The sequence below is a fragment of the Hemicordylus capensis genome, chromosome 5, assembly GCF_027244095.1.
Source record: "Hemicordylus capensis ecotype Gifberg chromosome 5, rHemCap1.1.pri, whole genome shotgun sequence".
Taxonomy (NCBI): Eukaryota; Metazoa; Chordata; class Lepidosauria; order Squamata; family Cordylidae; genus Hemicordylus; species Hemicordylus capensis.
The window spans coordinates 178,017,504-178,035,732 of NC_069661.1; the positions used below are offsets into that span (position 1 = coordinate 178,017,504).

At 42.1% G+C, this 18,229-nt stretch overlaps 1 protein-coding gene across 20 annotated transcripts in view; it reads left to right on the forward strand.

The window, feature by feature from the left end:
- Window positions 1-18,229, forward strand: part of NRCAM (neuronal cell adhesion molecule) — a 214,452-nt gene that overhangs the window by 158,786 nt on the left and 37,437 nt on the right. For 14 of the 20 annotated variants that reach the window (XR_008308695.1, XM_053256564.1, XM_053256562.1 and 11 more), the window contains 3 exons: window positions 2,383-2,587; window positions 3,248-3,370; window positions 6,828-7,013. Coding sequence is in view for 19 of the 20 variants with exons in the window: in XM_053256564.1 (XP_053112539.1) it covers window positions 2,383-2,587; window positions 3,248-3,370; window positions 6,828-7,013 (514 nt within the window). In the remaining variant the exon portion in view is untranslated. The remainder of the gene's footprint in view (window positions 1-2,382; window positions 2,588-3,247; window positions 3,371-6,827; window positions 7,014-18,229) is intronic. The other 6 variants (XM_053256574.1, XM_053256579.1, XM_053256576.1 and 3 more) reach the window with 1 other exon arrangement.

The window sequence follows — 18,229 nt, forward strand, 5'->3', positions numbered from 1 at the left end:
TGATTAAGGCAACTGCTTTTGCCCTTATGTTTCACGATCCAGAAACATGGCCATTAGTTAATTTCTGTCAAAAGCAATCTTTAGTCTGATAGATAATATTCTTTACCTAAAGTGTTTTGTGAAAAGCATGTAACTTGAATACATGCTTGAAAATTAAGATGGCGTGATTAAACTTTGAGTTATTCTTTTATTCTAGCATTTGTAGCAAATACACGCTGACATCCTAACACTGCGCTTATGTAAGAATGTTGCACAAGTGCAAAGCTGCTCAGCAGAGCTAAGTTGCATTAAGTATGGAGCTTGTGTTCCAGACTAGTGTTGCATTAGAACAAGCATGTTTGCGCTTGCACAACAGGTATGCAAGCTGTGGCACACCGCATATGCTTTAAAGGTAATTTTTGTGCAATTGTGCACTTTTTAAAAAATCTTCAACTTCACGCAACTATGCAATCTTTTTGCACAAGCACAATTTTAGTCAGGATGTTGACCACTATTTTTAATTTTGAATCTTTACTACTACTATTGCTGCTGCTGCTACTTATATACAGTAGAACCTCTGTATTTGGGGGGTTCTGTTCGCTGCTACCATGGATATGGAAACCGTGAATACAGAGGCATTAGGGCAATGGGATTGCAGGAGTTAGGTTCCTAGAGGTCAGGGAAATGTTCCCAGAGGTCAGGAAAATGTCAAGGGGAATGACCTTAAAAATTCAGGGGCAAGTGGTCTACTGTGATCCACGAGTCCCCTGCAGCACAGCAGTGTTTTGCCTTTTTTTTCTGCAAAAGGATCCATTTTGAGGCTCCTGGTCTCAAAATGGCAGCCTGAAATGACCTCCAAGACCATTTCCTGCCACCCCCGACCCAAGGATACACAAAAAGTAACCCCTTAGTTGCTGATTTCCCCCCCACTTATACTGAGGTCAGGTGCCAGTTCCCTAACTGCAGATACGCATATGGATATGGAGTTTGTGATTAATGAGGTTTTCCTCTACTGCTTTTCAGTGAAAGTTTTCAAAGCACTTTACAGAATAATAAGATGAAGGTGGTGGTGGTGGTGGTGGTTCCCTGTCCCCAGTGGGCTCACTGTCTAAGAAGAAACACAGGGGGAGCATCAGCAACTGCCATTGGAGAGATGCTGTGCTGGGGTTGAATTTCTAGTCAGTGAAAAGGAAATACATTTAACTTAAAATATTAGCACAACTATGTTTTCTACTGCTAATCATTAGGATCATCATTGTAAAAAGGTTTTCCTGAGCCTATTGGTGTACAACAGCACACACACAGTGGGGACTGGAAGAGTTGCACAATGACTCCTTTCACACCCCAGCAGTCCCTCGAAGCATGCATGCTTCATTAGTCAAATGTCAGCCACTGAGAATAAAACTTAATGCATCTAATGACGCAAACTCTGGTCCATGAACGCTTATCCTACAATAACTTTGTTAGTCTTTAAGGTGTTACGGGACTTTTGTTTAGCTGTACAAACTGACTATCCTCTGGTGTTAGTTGGTATACAAGTTACACAGTAAACATGAAAAGATGACTCACAATTTCTCCTTAAGAACCTTCATTTATTGCGTAAAAAGAAAAACAGATAAAAAACAAACAAATGTTTCAAAGTCAAATACGTCAGTTTCAATGTTCTTCCAACTCTTTCTGTGGATCACAATTTTATATTGTTCTTGCTTGCGCTCTAATTATACACAAACAGGCAGCAATTTCTTAATCAACAAATAAGGCAGAGGGAAAGATGGATGGAAGTGGGGGAGGACGGGAGAAGAAAGTAAAGTGCTACTCAAGGACATGCAGTTGTGTTGTCTTCATTCCATTACACACCCTTTAATAACCAATGTACTTGACCGTCTCTCTTAACTCTTTCTTAACTTGCTCTCTTTCTTTCTTAACTTTCCTCTCCCTGCCACATTCCCCACATATGCCCTTGCGGGGAAAGTTGAATCCAAGTAAACTTTAGCTTTTAGTATGCCTCATTATACAATAATAGTTTTAGAAACCTTATGAAACCTGTCTCAAAAATAGATACTGGTGTATGAAAAATCAGGCGCGGCTCGTGAACACACCTCCGGGGGGGGGGAGCGGCAGGCGGCTTCTTTAACTGTAAACGGAGCCAGTGCTCCATGCCGCCCAGCAGCTCCATGGCGGGGAATCACCTCCGCCACTCACCTGGCTCCCACGGAAACGAGCCCCCGCCAGCGGCCAGGTGAGTGGCGGAGGTGATTCCCAGCACGGAGCACCGGCTCCGTTTACAGTTAAAGAAGCCGACCACCACCCCCGGAGGTGAGTTCACGAGCCGCCCCTGTGAGAAATCATATCACAAACCAGAGAAGATTAGAGAAGTATTGAGAGAATATTTTTAATTTTTAGATTTACTATTGGAAAGTGCAAAGTTTATCTGAAAGAAGTCAACATCAGGATGAAAAAAAGAATTTGGATTTTATTGGAAATAAGACACATGGAATGTTGCCAGGACTGGAACCATATAGCTCATATAAACTGAATGTTAGAGTGGTTAATGGAAAAGGAGAAGGACCAGCAACCCCAGATGAAACATTTAAAACTCCCGAAGGAGGTATGTGATTAGAAGACTGCGCAGTATAACTAAGCTATTTAAATATAGCATTTTTGACCTATTTCAACTGTGAACGTTTCCTTGATCTCCTAAAAATAGTGCCAGTTATTATAGAAAGTATACTAGCTGCTATCCTAGCATAATTACATGGATCTGAGCCCCACAAAATCAATGGTTGACATGATGCACAGTACCGTAGGCCATTCTGCACCACTCACACTGCTGTAGCTGTCTAAAACAAGGTTAGTGCTCTTGTTCAAAAATGTTATTATGCTAATAAAATTGCACAGTTGTGCTTGCACAATGTTATGGCCAGTATTTCCAATGGCTGTAGTACTGCACAAGTGCGATTGCACAATTTTACGTGTCAGTATAACAGTCATGCGCAACAGCTACAGCATTGTTTTAGATTCCTACATCAGCATGAGCAGTGTAGAACCACCGTGGCATGCTGTGCATCATGTCAATCACTTTTAAGTAAAGCTGGATATGAGTAGGATGTAGTAATCATAATAATTAGTATCACATGAATCAAAAGAAAGTAAAGTAAACACAGTAAATGTCAGGATCACTTACAGTATATTCTGTGATCCTTTGAGCTTTATTTAAGTTCAGCCTGTGATATTTCTTTTAAAATGTTTCTCATTATCTTCTTAAAAGTTCCCAGTGCACCTTCCTACTTGAAGATTACGAATCCAAATCTGGACTCTCTCACTTTGGAATGGGGCCCACCTTCTCGCCCAAATGGTATTCTGGTAGGATATATTCTGAAGTATCAGCCAAGTAAGTGCATGATTGTTGTTTTTGTTAAATCTTCAAATACATCCTTACTGTAAATGAAATGGCATCTTGGGGGTTGATGAGTGAAACTCCACATTTGGGAGTATAGTTTATACAAATGTTTAAAGTGGAATTGGACAATATTAGTTTATCTGCAGTATTAATTATCTACTTTACATCTACGTTTTCAACACGTTGATTGCATTTGAATGAAAGGTTCAGGCTATGGGCTACTAGGGGTGTGCATGGAACCAGTTTTCCTGATTCAGCTCAAATCTAGCACAGATTCGAGCCACCCTAGGTGGCTCAGGCTCATTCGAGCCTGCAAGGATTCCCCTTTACAAGTAAAGGGCTTTCCAGAAACTAAATATGATGGGGGGGGGAAGGAGTAGAAAAAAGGAAGACTTTACCTTTTAAAAGGTGACCAAGGTGGCCGCAGCAGAGACCCCCATCCTCCCAAATGACATGCTGGGACATCTGTGACCCACTTTTGGCCTCTGCGCATACGTGGCTGCCATTAGAGCGTGCATGTGCAGAGGCCTGAACTGGGCTGCAACCAGACCAGCCTGGAGGAGCCCCCACTGCCAGTTCCATTATTGCAACTGCGGCTGCCTCTGCCATCCCCACCGCCACCACCTTTTAAAAGGTAAAAACTACTTTTTACTTCCTCCAGCCCCCATTTAGATTCTGGAAAGCCCTTTAGCCCTTGAGCCGTCTTGCAAGCAGGTTTTTCGAGCTAGCCTGAACTTGAACTCGGACCAGCTCCATTCTTTATGGGACTGGTCAGGTTTGAGTATGAGCCTTCAAGCCGAGTTGGCTCAAACGCTAGCCGGGCTTGATTCGAGTAAGTTCGCACACCCCTATGGGCTACTTCCAGTCCTCCAAGGTGCCACCATGCCCCTGGCCCCTGAAACAAACATCCGTACTTGCGTGCATAGAAGGTAGAGCAAATTCCTCATAGAAGTCTAACAGTATCCTATGTTACCTTCCTTTTCCACACCACTGCACCAGGAAAGTGGTTGCCATGTCCATGTGATCCATTACAACAATTTACAACAAGCAAAAGCCTTTCTGCATTACACTTCGGTATCCAGCAGCCCACTCCATCCCAGCATGAGTCTTGCTTTCAACAGAAAAGCCTTCTTTTGACTAAACTGAGTTCCATTACTTGATCTCTAAACAATGTAGGAGAGTTTAGGCAATTCTATTGACCACAAGCATTCTTTCTGCCTTCCACATACAATACATCACATATTAATGTCAGGAAACTTTCCCATATGATTATAAACTACAGAGGGGTATAGCCAGTGATGTTCTACATGCATCATGTAGCCATATGGCACATATATTTTTAGGACATTAAAGCTGAAATTCTATCTGTAGTTACATAGGAATAAGCCACATTGAACACAGTGGGAATTACCTCCAAGGATAGGATTGTATAGGATTGCTCTGTAAAGCTGGAAAACTTTGTGTGCTTACTTGGGAATAAGTCCCATTGGCTTTAGTGAGCTGCTTACACTGGCTGACTAACCCTGCACTTGTGCAAGGATATTGTGCTAGCTAGTTCTGCTAAGTCGGGAGTGGGCATTCCAGATTTATGTTGTAAGGAACAATAGCCTTTCTAGACCAGCTCACATGAAGGGAATTATCACTGAGTCATCCCTACTGAGGTGCCTGGGTGGGCTCCTCATACAACTATTCTATATATCTGGTAGATTACTTCGCTGCCACCAAGCATTCCCAATTTTTAGAAATTGGACCGCCTGGGCTAGAGTGCTTTAGTCCAGGGTTCTCTCTTTACCCTGTTAGTGGGCAAGTATAAAAAAACCTGATCTCCACATATATGGCTGCACGTGGTGAGAGTTAACGATAGCTGGCTTAGAGGTCTGTTTGGAGACGGATTGCACAGGAGCTGCACCCACCCACCCCCCATTAATCAAACACTCTGTGGGGGTTTGTAAAAACAGAGAAAAGCCTTTTATTAAGTTGCTACAAACTAGTTGGTCTTAGGCTTCAGCTTTTTGGTTGCACTTAGAACACTTAGTTGGTTACAAGAATATTCAGAATGCCCAGATCTTCTCTAGGGTAGCACGTAAGGAAATCTTAGTTACTCAGTTACAAGGAACAGATATTTAGGAAATGCAAAGCAACACACAGAAAGTAAAATAACTTCTAACACTGTCTTACTAGAAATACTTTCTCCTGCACTAACTTCCGAAGCCACAAATCCTCGACTTCATTTCCCCTTGAAGCTCACCAAAGCCCTGGTGACCCTCAGAGATTTCTGCAGACTCACCATGCTAGAGTAGACTCTGTTGCTGGTCTCTCCCTTGCCTTCTTCCCAGCAGCCCCCAGGAGCCCTCATGTCTCGGCCATTTGGTTGACTGAATGGTCAACACTAGGGTCGCCAGCCAGTCATTCAAAGACAGGGGTTCATTTCCTGTTACTCTGTTAGAGCTGAAAGGCTGCTCACTACATATGTGTTATACTAGTACAATGCTGTTGCACTAGCACAAGGACATAGCAAAAGAACGTTATGCAAATAAATATTGGTTCTTGTCTAATCCTTGCACTCGCAGAAGATGTTGACAAAGTACGTTGCATGACAGTACATTGCACATTTCACAACGCTTTGCACAAAAGGTTCCACAATGTATTGTGCAACAAGTTGCACAACTTTGTGTATCTTTTTAAAAGGTCTTCCACTAGCAGTTGCATAGCATTGTGAAGCAACACAACTTTACACAGCTCTGCAAACTTAATCTCATTGTGCTAGCACAACACTAACCTGGAAGAACCTATTTCACTCTTCTTATTCCGCAAGTGCAATGCTTGCATAAGTACAATGAGAGTGGAAGAGATTGTATAACATTCAGCATCTGTGCAGCTGCCTGATCTGATCTGTGTGTGCAGAGATTTGTTCCACTAGCACAGCATTAGTCTGGATTTCAACCATTACATTTTTATCATGTGTCTGGACAAGGTAAAAATATTGCATGCAATGAGGTCCTTAGACATGTTATGCACTTATTGTGTCAGCAAAACATTTCAGTAAAACTCAAGTTAAAAAACAAAGTGATGCAGCATTGATCTTTGGCACTGTTGACCTGCCTAATACAGTATGGATTCAAGTGTAACTTGTGTATATAGGACATTTAGTGTTCTAGCTGCACTTAGCGTACTTTCAATCCTTCACTTCCGAAGGCAATATGAATAGCATAAAGTTGCCTTCTGCCATTTACTTGTGGCTATGATATTACTAGATGGTACAGGATACCAGATAGCAAACATCTGAAAGATGCAGCATGTATGACACTTTTAAAGATCAAAATAATTCTCTAAGCCAATTAGAAATATATTCAACATTTGGTTGAAAAACGTATTCAGCCCTATTATTACATAATCATTTCCTAAATATATATTTGTTATATTGTTTGAACTATCTTGCTTTTAACAGTCAATAGCACTCATGAATTAGGCCGCTTGGAAGAGATCAGCATTCTAGCCAATGAGACCAGCTTGATACTAAGAAACTTAAATTACAGTACACGATATAAGTTTTACTTCTATGCACAAACTTCAATTGGATCTGGAAGTCAAATAACAGAGGAGGCAGTGACAATTATGGATGAAGGTAAGATGGGTATGTATGATGGTGGTTTATTTAATTTTGAACAATTGTGAAAGTTTTTCCCAGAATAAGTAAATGTGATTCCTGTAGTTTTAAAAAGGACTTTATTTCTTTTTTAAAAGTCACCATATTCTAATATTTATAGCTAAGAAAAGTTGTGCAGAATTGGTTAATGAGAAAGGGAAGTTGGTTGTGTGGAGACATATATGTATATATTTTCTTTTGCCAGGCTAAAGTGTTCCTGTCGCTGAAACATTTTCCATGCTCCCTGGTATGCACAATCTGAAACCTTTTGCAAGTGCATTGGGGGAGGGCTGATTTTGCCTTCTCTTTCCAATTCTCTCTGCAACTCCTGTAAATATGTCCCATATTTTCAGGAGGCACAGTGAGCTGCAGAGGTAAGGGAGGATAAATTACTTCGCCTCCGTTGTGCATGTGAAATATTTTTTGGCATGTGCAACGCTAGTCTGGATGTTAACCATTGTCATTGTCCTAAATCTTGTAGTATCATACAAGAAAGATTAAAGTCACAACCAAACACAACAAAATACTTGAGATACTGGACAATGGCCAGCTTTAGCAAGTGATATTTTTTTCTATACAAAAATTTCCCTGGTAAAGCATTTTTCTGGAAATTAAGTAGTGATGTTAGGCTATTGGACTAAACATATCCCAAACTTGGTAAACCTAGGTAAATACAATTTCAGTATTAACATATGTTTATTGTTCTTGGAAGTGGAGGGGGGTGTGAGTGTGTCTGGATTTGCTGATTTAAATTTTTACCATGTTAACTGAGTGCAAGATTAAATGATATGTGTTTAAGGTGATTATTAAGGTTTTTTAAACTGACTATTAACAAGTATAACCTAAAGCAAATGCATGATTATTAACATAGGGTTTTGCTTTTACAGTTATTGTTCAGTGTTAGTGAATATTTGATTTCTTATTCCTAGTTCATTTTTTATTTAACTGCATGCTTTGTTCTTTAATATAAATGTGTAGATTTGTACTACATATTGATATAAACCCTCCTTTTGTTGTATCTACTTATATATTGTTCCTATTAGCCTCCATTAATGCTGGTATTCTCTCACTGGATGTAGGTGCAGGTAAAATAAATCTGAGGATTTATTTTCTGGATTTTATTCAGTTTTTAAATTCAGATATATCTATATCTATAGATATATAGATATAGATACACACACACACCTGGTAAGGAATAGTAATGCTTATTAAATGAGACACTCACTTGATACTGAAGCAACTGTTTATTGGGCATCCAGCCATTTCCTTAACACAGTATCCTCTTGTTGCCTTAAAAAGAATGAATATACAGTATTATCTTTCATAGCCTAGTAGGCCTGTTCAAGTTGAAAATTATCCAGTCCAATTGGACCTGATAGAAAAAAAGGACTAAAGCCAAAAGCCAAAAGGACCCGGTCATAACTATAGTGTTAATCAGATCAGATTGGAAATCTGGTAATTTTCTGATATTCTATTGGAATGTAACTGTTATTTGTTTAAGTAACTCAATAGAAAGAAAATCTACCCCTCAGCTGAGCAGCGGTCAGGCACTTTAATTTTTAAACAGCCTGCACACTCTCAGCTGAAACTCAGGGCTGGCTTTTTAATTTTTAAATGTCCTGCTCCTGCTTCTTACCTGAGAACCAGGAACAGGCCATTGCCAAACAATCCATTTAAAAATCCTCTCGGCCTTTGTAGAGGGGTGATTTGAAAGCTTGCTTTCTGGAAATTGGGGAGGGGGTGGCAGAGGAGGCAACCCCTCCAGGGGAACCCACAGAGATGGGTACCTTGGTGTGGGTCTCCCCCCACTTCTGTCTACCAATTTCAAAGATGTCAAAATCGCTGCTCTGCTGACCTAGGAGCTTTCAAGTCAGCAGAGGAGCAATTCTGACAGCTTGCCTCTGGAATCGGGGGTGAGAGTAGGCAACTCCCTGAGGGACTACCCCCTCTCGCTACCATAAGCATATCAGAACTGAACATAATTCTTATATGATAGGAGGGAATTTAGTTTGATTTCCGGCTGTCGGGTTTCCCTCTTATAGTTTTCAGAATGAATTCCAATAGTCTCGATATAGAGCCTATTGGTCCGATATGCCAATCAGAACCATCCAACTGCACAGATCTATTCCTTACTAAAGCAACCTTTAGTTAAGCTGTGTTGGGAAAACTAGTTTATACTGCAGGGAGGAGCTGTCTGATTGTGGCTCAGCCTGTCCACTGATAGTAGTGATAGCAGTAGGGCATTCAAAATGAATTTGAAGGCCTAGGCAACTACACCACTGTGACTGCTAAGAATGTAGCAAAGGAGAAGTGGGCCATTATACCCATTTGTTCATGTAGTGGGAGGGATGCAAGGGTTCCTATTTCTTGGTCACACAGAACTTTCTGATGTGTGCTCTGTAAATGTGAAGAAGGAACTGGAAATGAACTACAGGAGTGCCTTGCTATTTGCGGGTCCAGCACTTGCAGATTTGCATAGCCACGGTCAGGTAATTAGCACCTGACCTCGGTATATGGGGGAGGGAGCTGTCAAAAAAGGATTAAAGCAATGTATCTGGAGATTGAGGTGACCGGAAATGACCCCAGAGGTCATTTCCGGCTGCCATTCTTTACTGCTAGAGAATTCGGCAGGCAAGAAACGTGATTTTTGGCCAATTTTCCGCCCCTTGGGCAATTGTGCAGCATGGTAGGAGACCTTGGGGGGCCATTTGGTGGTGATTGGGGAAGGGGAGTGGGGCAAAATGTGCCATTTTCGGCCATTTTTTGCATATTTTCTGCACCCAGAAACCCCCCCCCCCGATTCCCATTGCCCTAATGCCCCATTATTTGCAGATTTGCTATCCGCCCCCCCACACACGGAATGTAACCCCAGTGAATAACAGGGTTCTCCTGCAAAGGATGGGCTCAAATCTCTGTCTCTGTGTGTGTACGCACGCATGCATTTGTGAGCACACGCGTGCACACACCTTCTTTGATTAAATTGTTATCGCTCCTGCTGTTAGCACAGGAAAACTTATAAGAGGATATAACAGGAGAAAGGGTAAACAGAATTATCTATATATATAATCCTCCTGGGTGCGCCTTTAGAATGTGTGTCCTGGCCCCCAGCTGATTGGCTGGGCGGCGGAGGCGCCTGATAGGCTGAGGCAGCGGGAGCTCACACGTGGCAGGAGGCCATTGAGCTATTGCTGGGGAAATTGGAGGCAGCCGCGGCGAGGAGCTGGCAGCGGCTTGAGCCTGCTGCTGTCAGCAGGCGGCTGGGCCTCCGGGAAGAGCAGGCGGAGGCAGGAGACAGGAGAAACTGCAAGCGAGGGTGAGAGAAGTGGGCTGGGAGGGCATCAGAGACGTCCGCCGGAAGACAGGGACAAGGGCCTAAGGGGGGGGAGAGTCGAACTAGGGGCGCAGATGCTATGCGCCCAATCAGCTAGTTATTTAAGAATAATATAGCTGTATGGACCATGGCAATGTATTGTACTTCCCAAGCATCATAGTGGTGGTTTATTTCCTTCAGAATTACAAATCACAATTTCAGACAGGAACTGAGTTACAGATTACATAATTGCAATTATTGTAGTGTTCAGTTTCTTCCTATTATATAGATAAATCAGGTGCTTTGTTTATAAGTGATCTGTAGGAATGGGTTAGCACCAAGGTGGCCAAGTTTACAGATGTACACCAAAGTATTCAGGATGTTGAAGACCAAAACAGATTTCAAAGTGCTCTAAAAGGATATCTCCAAACCGGTTGAACAGGCAAAATTCAATGTAAATTCATTGTAAATAAGCATTAAGTGATACACATTGAGACACATTATCCCAACTTCATATATATATTCATGCCATGGTCAGCACATCAATTAACCTATGGAATTCACTGTCATAAGATGCAGTGATGGCCCCTAGCTTAAATGGTTTTAAGTCGTGATTAGACAAATACATGGAGGACAAATCTATAAATGGTTACTGGTCTTGATTGCTGTATGCTGCATCCAGGTTCAGAGGCGGTATGCGGAATACCAGTTATAGGAGAGCAGTAACTGGAGAAGAGATATATGTTCCTTGTTTGTGAGCTTTCCAAAGGCATCTGGCTGGTCAGTGTGGGAAACAGGCTGCTGGGCTAGATAGGCCCTGCCCTGGTCATCATGTTTTAATTAAAATATTAACAGAGATGAATCTTTTATAAGAACAGCTTCTTTCAGAACTGACAGATAAAACTCTTATTGGAAAAATCCTATGTAAAATCTGACTATCTGCTAATTTTCTTTATAGATTTTTCTCTTTAGAGTACTGTTTACATTACCTGTACAACAGTAATGACTTCATTTACAATCGTATATAATACAGTCATCCATGCATTTAACTTTCACAAAGCTTTTAAATGCAGTGTTTTAAATTTTAGATACAGGCATTTATAAAAACTTATTCGATGCCTGTATATCACATTATGAATTTAGTATTTTCAGTGCCAATTTCTCTTGTTGATTGTTCATATAATCTGCTGCACAGATTAGGGATGTGCTGAACCAGGCCAGTTTGATTGGTTTGATCGTGGACCAGCCTTGATGAAAGTGGTCTGGTACACAATCAAACTGGATGAACCCAGTTCATCCACCGGGGAATGGGAAGCAAGAATGGGAAACAAAACTGATTTTGTTTCATGCAGATAGAAATGTTCTTTGCTAAAATAGGTGGGTATCAATGAAACTCAGTACTGTGGTACTTTGCCTATACATGTCAATTAATTGTAGTTTCACTTAATTGTAGTTTCATTAACAAGATGATATACTGATGTGTAGTTCATTAATTGAAACTTAGAGGAAATATTATTTGTACTTCTTTACCCCACACAATGCTTTTATAATTCCCCACTCCTTTCCCTTCTTACCAGCCCATGAGTGTTTCTCATTCTCATGACGGGGAAAATGAAACCCCTACAATGTATAGATGAAATAATATGGTGGGTTACTGGATTACTCTAAGAAAAGAGTCCTAAATCTGTCTCCCATAGTATTCTCTGTAGGTTTTACCATTTCCAAGTCAGTCTTTGAATGCAGGTCTACATAGTAGATTCCATTCTGAGATAGTGCTCCCTCTTGTAATAATGATGTATTATATCATGCAATTGACTACTTTTTGAGAAACAAAGGTTAATGTTCAGAATTGAATGATCTGTAGGGATGTGGGAATCGATTCGGGTACAAATTTATTTGTACTGAATCTAGCTGATTTGGGCGATTTGGAGACAGAACAAATCACGCCTGTGGTCCATTGGTGAAATTCAGGTCCAAATCGAATTGTGCCAGATTCTATTTGAATAACTTCGAGATTCTGATTCCTCCTACTATTTTCCTCAGATTCCCAGCGTTCTTTTTTTTTTTTAAGCTAAGCTCTAGCCCTTGTAGAAGTGGAGTTATGTAACAAAATGTGTAGTCATTATTTTTCAAGTGTTTGATTCTTTGGTGTATTATAACTTTCCCTCAATGAATCCCTATGAGGATGCATTACACACCTTCATTTCTTCTATATCGACTGCCTTTGGACAGTGCCAGCTGTCTATTGCCATGTGCCAACTTACAACCCCTTCCCATCTGCAAGGCAGTGGGGTACTACTCAGTTTGTTCTAGGATTTTTTTCAAGTGTTTAGACTCGTTGGTGTCTAATCTTTCCTCATAATGAATCCCTATGAGGATTCATTAAACACCAAAGAATATAAACACCTCAGAAATTCCTAAAATATAAAATGAATACCCAGTGGTTTGCAGCTTGGGGGTTAGTTGGCACATGGGATGCCACTAATTCCATCCTTCCGAGGTCGGTAAAATGAGTACCCAGAATGTTGGGGGCAATATGCTAAATCATTGTAAACTGCTTAGAGAGCTCCGGCTATAAAGCGGTATATAAATGTAAGTGCTATTGCTATTGCTATTGCTATATTCCCCATCCCCACCCACAAAGCAATGGGGTCAAAATGAACAAAAGAAATGAAGGTGTGTAATCAATTCTACCAACGATTGTGGAATTCTCTGCCACAAGATGTCATAACAGCCAACAACCTGGATGGCTTTAAGAGGGGTTTGGTTAACTTCATGGAGGAGAGGTCTATCAAAGCCAACTAGTTGGAGGGCTATAGGCCACTTCCAGTCTCAGAGGCAGGATGCTTCTGAATACCAGTTGCAGGGGGGTAATAGCAGGTGTTAAGGCATGCCCTCAGCTCCTGCCTGTAGGCTCCCAGTGGCATCTGATGGGCCACTGTGTGAAACAGGATGATGGACTAGATGGGCCATGGGCCCGTTCCAGCAGGGCTGATCTTATGTTCTTAAGAATCTGAACACCTCAAAAATTCCTAAAATATAAACTGAATACCCCAATGTGTGTGTGTGGGGGGGGAGGGTGTGTAGTTGTCACATGGCAGTTGACTGTTGGCAATGACATTCAAAATGAACAGAAGAAATGAAGGCGTATAATGAATCCTCACAGGGATTCATTATGAGGAAAAGTTAATGGACACCAAATAATCTAAACACTTGAAAAATAGTGACTGCACATTTTGCTCCATAACTCCTCTTCTACAAGAGCTAGAGCTCAGCTTTTTTAAAAAATGAAAGCTGGGGATCCATGTTAGGATTATGATAGGGAGACTTCAAATCCCCATTATTTCCTATAACCGAAATATACAAAAGTAGTAAGAACTTTTCAAAAATCATTAAAAAATTAACCAAGTGCCCCACTGCCTTGAAATTTAGATGTTAGGTGGCACCCATGGGGACCTACCCACCATCCAAATATGGTGCCCCTAGCACCTTTTATAAGTGGTTTTAATCAATCTATATCCAAATCAAATCAAATTCAATCAATCATCTTTATTATAGTCAAACACCAGCACAGGATATAATGCAAATACAATGAAATAAAATATCATGTGGCAATTACATTAACATTATTATCTTGAAGTAGGTAATGAAATACAACTCTAGAAATTGTGGGGTGACTACTAAAATAAGACAAAACAAGGGTAAAATTATGATTAATAGATACAATCATAGAAGTTGTGGGGAGATTAATAAAGTAGAGATAAAACAAGGTTAAGTATATGAGTACAACTATCTATGAAAGTAATCTAAAAATATAAAATAATAAAATATAATAGCTAATATGTGAAGTAGAGCAACTAATTAAAATTAGGCGATCAAGTAAAATAGTCAGTAGTTAAAAATCTGCTACACGGGGTATTGGCTGGCAATCAGGGTCTGGCAGATCTTGCATGCAAAACCTGACAGCATTGTACCGTATTTTATGGACTATAAGACGCTACAGACTATAAGACGCACCTTAATTTTAATCCAGTTTTTCAGAGTTTTAACATATTAAACTGTTATCAAAACTGTACTGAAAAGTCCTGCTAGCTCCAGGAAAGGACTCTCAGCCTTGCTTCAGTTTGTTCTCCTTTCTTCTTGCCTCAAATAAGTCCTCTTTCAATTGCTCCTACTCCACTCCTTGTTTTCTCTTCAACCTCGCTTCTGACCCTATTAAAAAAAAAATCCTCTTTCATTTTCGAGCTTTCCTTCTCCTCACCAGAATGCACATACCAGAGGAGGGAGCGGCCACCACTTCGGCTTTCCTACTTCTTTGCACTTTCTTCAGCTGAACATGTTTGCAGAAAGGCAGCTGAACATGCTTGCAGAAAGTAAAACAGGAGGGAGAGCTGATAACAATGGTGTTGCTGGTGGTGATGTAAAACTTGCACGATTGGGGAGGAGGAGGAATCCACGGCCCAAGTGGCAGAGGGTGAGCTGGAGCGGCAGTCCCCAGGCTGCATGGGGTTAATAGAGGGTTGCCCCCAACCCCCTCCTTTAGCATCCGTACAGGCTTTGCCTGGGGATAGCCCCCCCCCCCGAACCTGTTGGGCAGGCTTACGAGTAAAAGACGCACCTGAATTTTGGTGGATATTTTTCGAGGAGAAAAGTGCATCTTATAGTCCATAAAATACGGTATGTGAAGTTCTGATTATCAAACGAGAGCAGCATCTTGCTAGGGCAACCAGGTATCTAAGAAGCATGAGCTTGTCACGGCAGTCTTTATAAAAGGGACAAGAGAAGAGTACATGATCTATGGTTTCCACCTTCCCAGAGTTACGGGGCAAAGACTTTCCATGAATGGGATCTTCCTGTATTTGCCTTCCAGAATGATGGAGGGAAGAGCATGACGCTGGGCAAGGGGGAATGCCCTTCTGTGGCTTGGTGTTTCCAATTGTGTCAAATATGCAGAGGGGGAGACAATGAATCTACGGCTATCCGAGGCCAGGAAGTCGGCCGTCTTGCTTAGATCTGCCTGGCATTCCATGTCCAGGATCTTCTGTTTAATGGCCATTTTCACCTTGTCCCAGCCCATAGCAAACAGGAGGGACGGGGAGAATCCCAGATGCGCCAGTTGGTTGTAGACTGCCTTTCCAAGAGAATTGAAAATTTTCCTGCAGAGTTAGTCCAGGCCCTGTGGACAAAGGGTTTTGCCAGCACCCTTCTGAGGCCTACATGGGTCCTTGAAAGGATAGCAGCATCGTCTGCATAGAGTAGGATTGAGATGGTTCTTCCAGCCAAGTTGGTAGCGTGGAAGTCAGGGTTTTTACAGCAGGTCACTATGGCATTGATGTAAAAGTTGAATAGGAGTGGAGCCGTGATACATTCCTGTTTGACTACCTTCTTGGTTGTTACAGGGTTCGTAAGTTGTCCTTGGGGACTACTTCTCACCCTGAGTGTTGTGTCTGTGAGAAGGGCATGGATCAGAAATAGCAGAAGTCGATCATTTGAGGTGGATTCAAGCTTTCCCCATAGCTTAACTTGGGAAATAGAATCAAATGCGGCCATGAGGTCTATAAGGCAGTGTAGAGGGAGGTAGAATTGTTAGAAGAGTACTTTTCAATGAGATGTTGGAGCACCAGGCACTGGTCAGTTGTAGATCTGCCTTCCCTAAAGCCCACTTGTTCATCTGCCAGCATCTCTTCTTGCCCTAGCCAGTCCTTGAGTTTCCCATGTATGTGTCTAACATATAGCTTGCTGATGGTGTTGAGCAGGCTAATGGGCCTATAATTGACAGGGTCATCCCCTTTCCCCTTTTTGAATATGGGGACGATGATCGCCAGCCCCCAGCCCTGGGGATGCGGCCCTGGCAGTAAATATGGGTAAATAATGAGGCCAGGACTGGGGCCCACCATTTCAGGTTATTTTTTATAAGATCCATAGGGATGAAGTCTTCCCCTGGGGCCTTTCCTGCTTTAGATTGTGAGATGAGGGTCTCAACCTCCACTGCAGTGACTGGTGGCCTGCTGGGCAAGTCTTTTATATCCTTTGGAAGGGAAACTGAGTTTGCCATGACATCTTTATATAGGCTCTGGAAGTGCAGTTCCCAGGTTGCTGGGGGGATGTGGGAGTCTATGTGGGTCATGCCATTGTAGTAGGGATGTGCACAGACCGGGTTGGGGTAGTTTGAAGGTGGGGAAGTCGGACTTTATGGGCAGGGAGGGTGCACTTACCTATCCCTCCGTGTTCCCCCCGCCGGTGCTCAGATTTTGTAAAGTCCTTCTGGGCGGCAGCGTACCTCCCTGTTGCCCCTTCCCCTCTTCAGCTAGAAGTGGCCAGAAGTACCTGGCGAGGGAACGGGGCGGCAGGGATGTATGCTGCCTCCCCAGAAGACTTTATAAAAACCGAGCACCAGCGGGGGGGGGAGCGGAGAGAGAGTTAAGTGCACCCTTCCCCGCCCTTAAAGTCCGACAACCCTTCGACCTTCGAACCTCCTAGTGTTCTAACCTTTTCGGAGGCCCATAAAAGGGACTCCAAACTGGTTTGTGTACATCCCTACATTGTAGGAAGAGTTGGCCATGATGTGCCAGAATGTGGACAAGTCCTTATCTTTGCCTGGATAAGTCATAACCAGGTGGCCCTCATAGCCTCTCTCTTCTTGGTTGTCAGTAGATGTTTATATTGTTTCTTGAGTTGTGAAATATGCGAGAGGCCCTCCATGGCATCTGCTCCAGTACTAGTTCTGTAGGCAAAGTAGGTGGATGTAAACTGGGGTGATTCGGGGAGACAGATTCAGGCACAAAACAAATCGGGTGATTTGATTCAGGCACAAATTGAATTAAAAAACACCGATTCATGCACATCCCTAATGTTCAGTTAGAATCAATTCTTCCTTCTGGAAGAAATAACTATAATATTCAATGGCTATATTCTGCAACATGTTAGTTGCTATTAATTCCATTGTTCCATTGGTTTCAGCAACACTGAAGTCATAAATTAATTTTAGACTTGGGCCATGAGCTTGGCTTTCAGCCTTCAGGCTAAACATATACTGCATTTATATTAACTTTTTTAGCATGTAATAATACATTAAATACATTAAATGTCAGTGCTGTGCCTTGGGGGTGGAATCATTGAAAAAAATCACTTTCTATAATTTAAACAACTATGGAAAACCCACAGAAATAATAGGCAATTAGTTAGAAAGTGAAGGTATTTTTAGGAGGAACTCCATTTATTTAACAATGGAGTGTGCAGGAGATGCCTATACTTGTTTCTGACAATCAGTGGTTGCCATGATGAGAAGAGTTACTCACACAGTCTCTCTGAAATTAAAAGGACAAGTTAGGCAATGCTTAATTTGTTATTTTAATTTCAGTTGGACTACTTTGAGTAATTTTTCCTTCTCATGTCAGCCACTATACCTCTTAGAAACTTTAAAAACAAAAAGGAGCTAAAATTATAGATACAGAGTTTGCATCAGATTCTATGCACATGGTATCTGAGAAAGCCAATAGTTCCAGCTGCAAGCCCTTTGAATTGTTACTCAATAAGGTTGTGCACATGACCAAAACTGCTGGTGGGCGGCAGGGGAGGGCTGGCAGGGAGGCAGGCTCCTCCCTGTCTCCCTGCACACAAGCAAAGCAAACAGAATGGCTCTGCTGCTTGTGCAGCACACAAGCCACGCCGCAGCAGAGCAGAGAGCCGGAGGATGAAGTTCTCCAGCATCCCTCAAGGCACCACAACAGGAAGGATTCTTGAGGGATTTCCCCAGAGTTGGATGTTCTTGCCGCCCGGCTCTGTGTACAGCCCGAGCGTACACTAGGGATGTGCACGAACTGGTTCCTCCCTGCAGCCCCACACAGGGTTTTGGGCACAGCACTGGTGGGGAGAAAGTGGCAGGGAAGGGAAG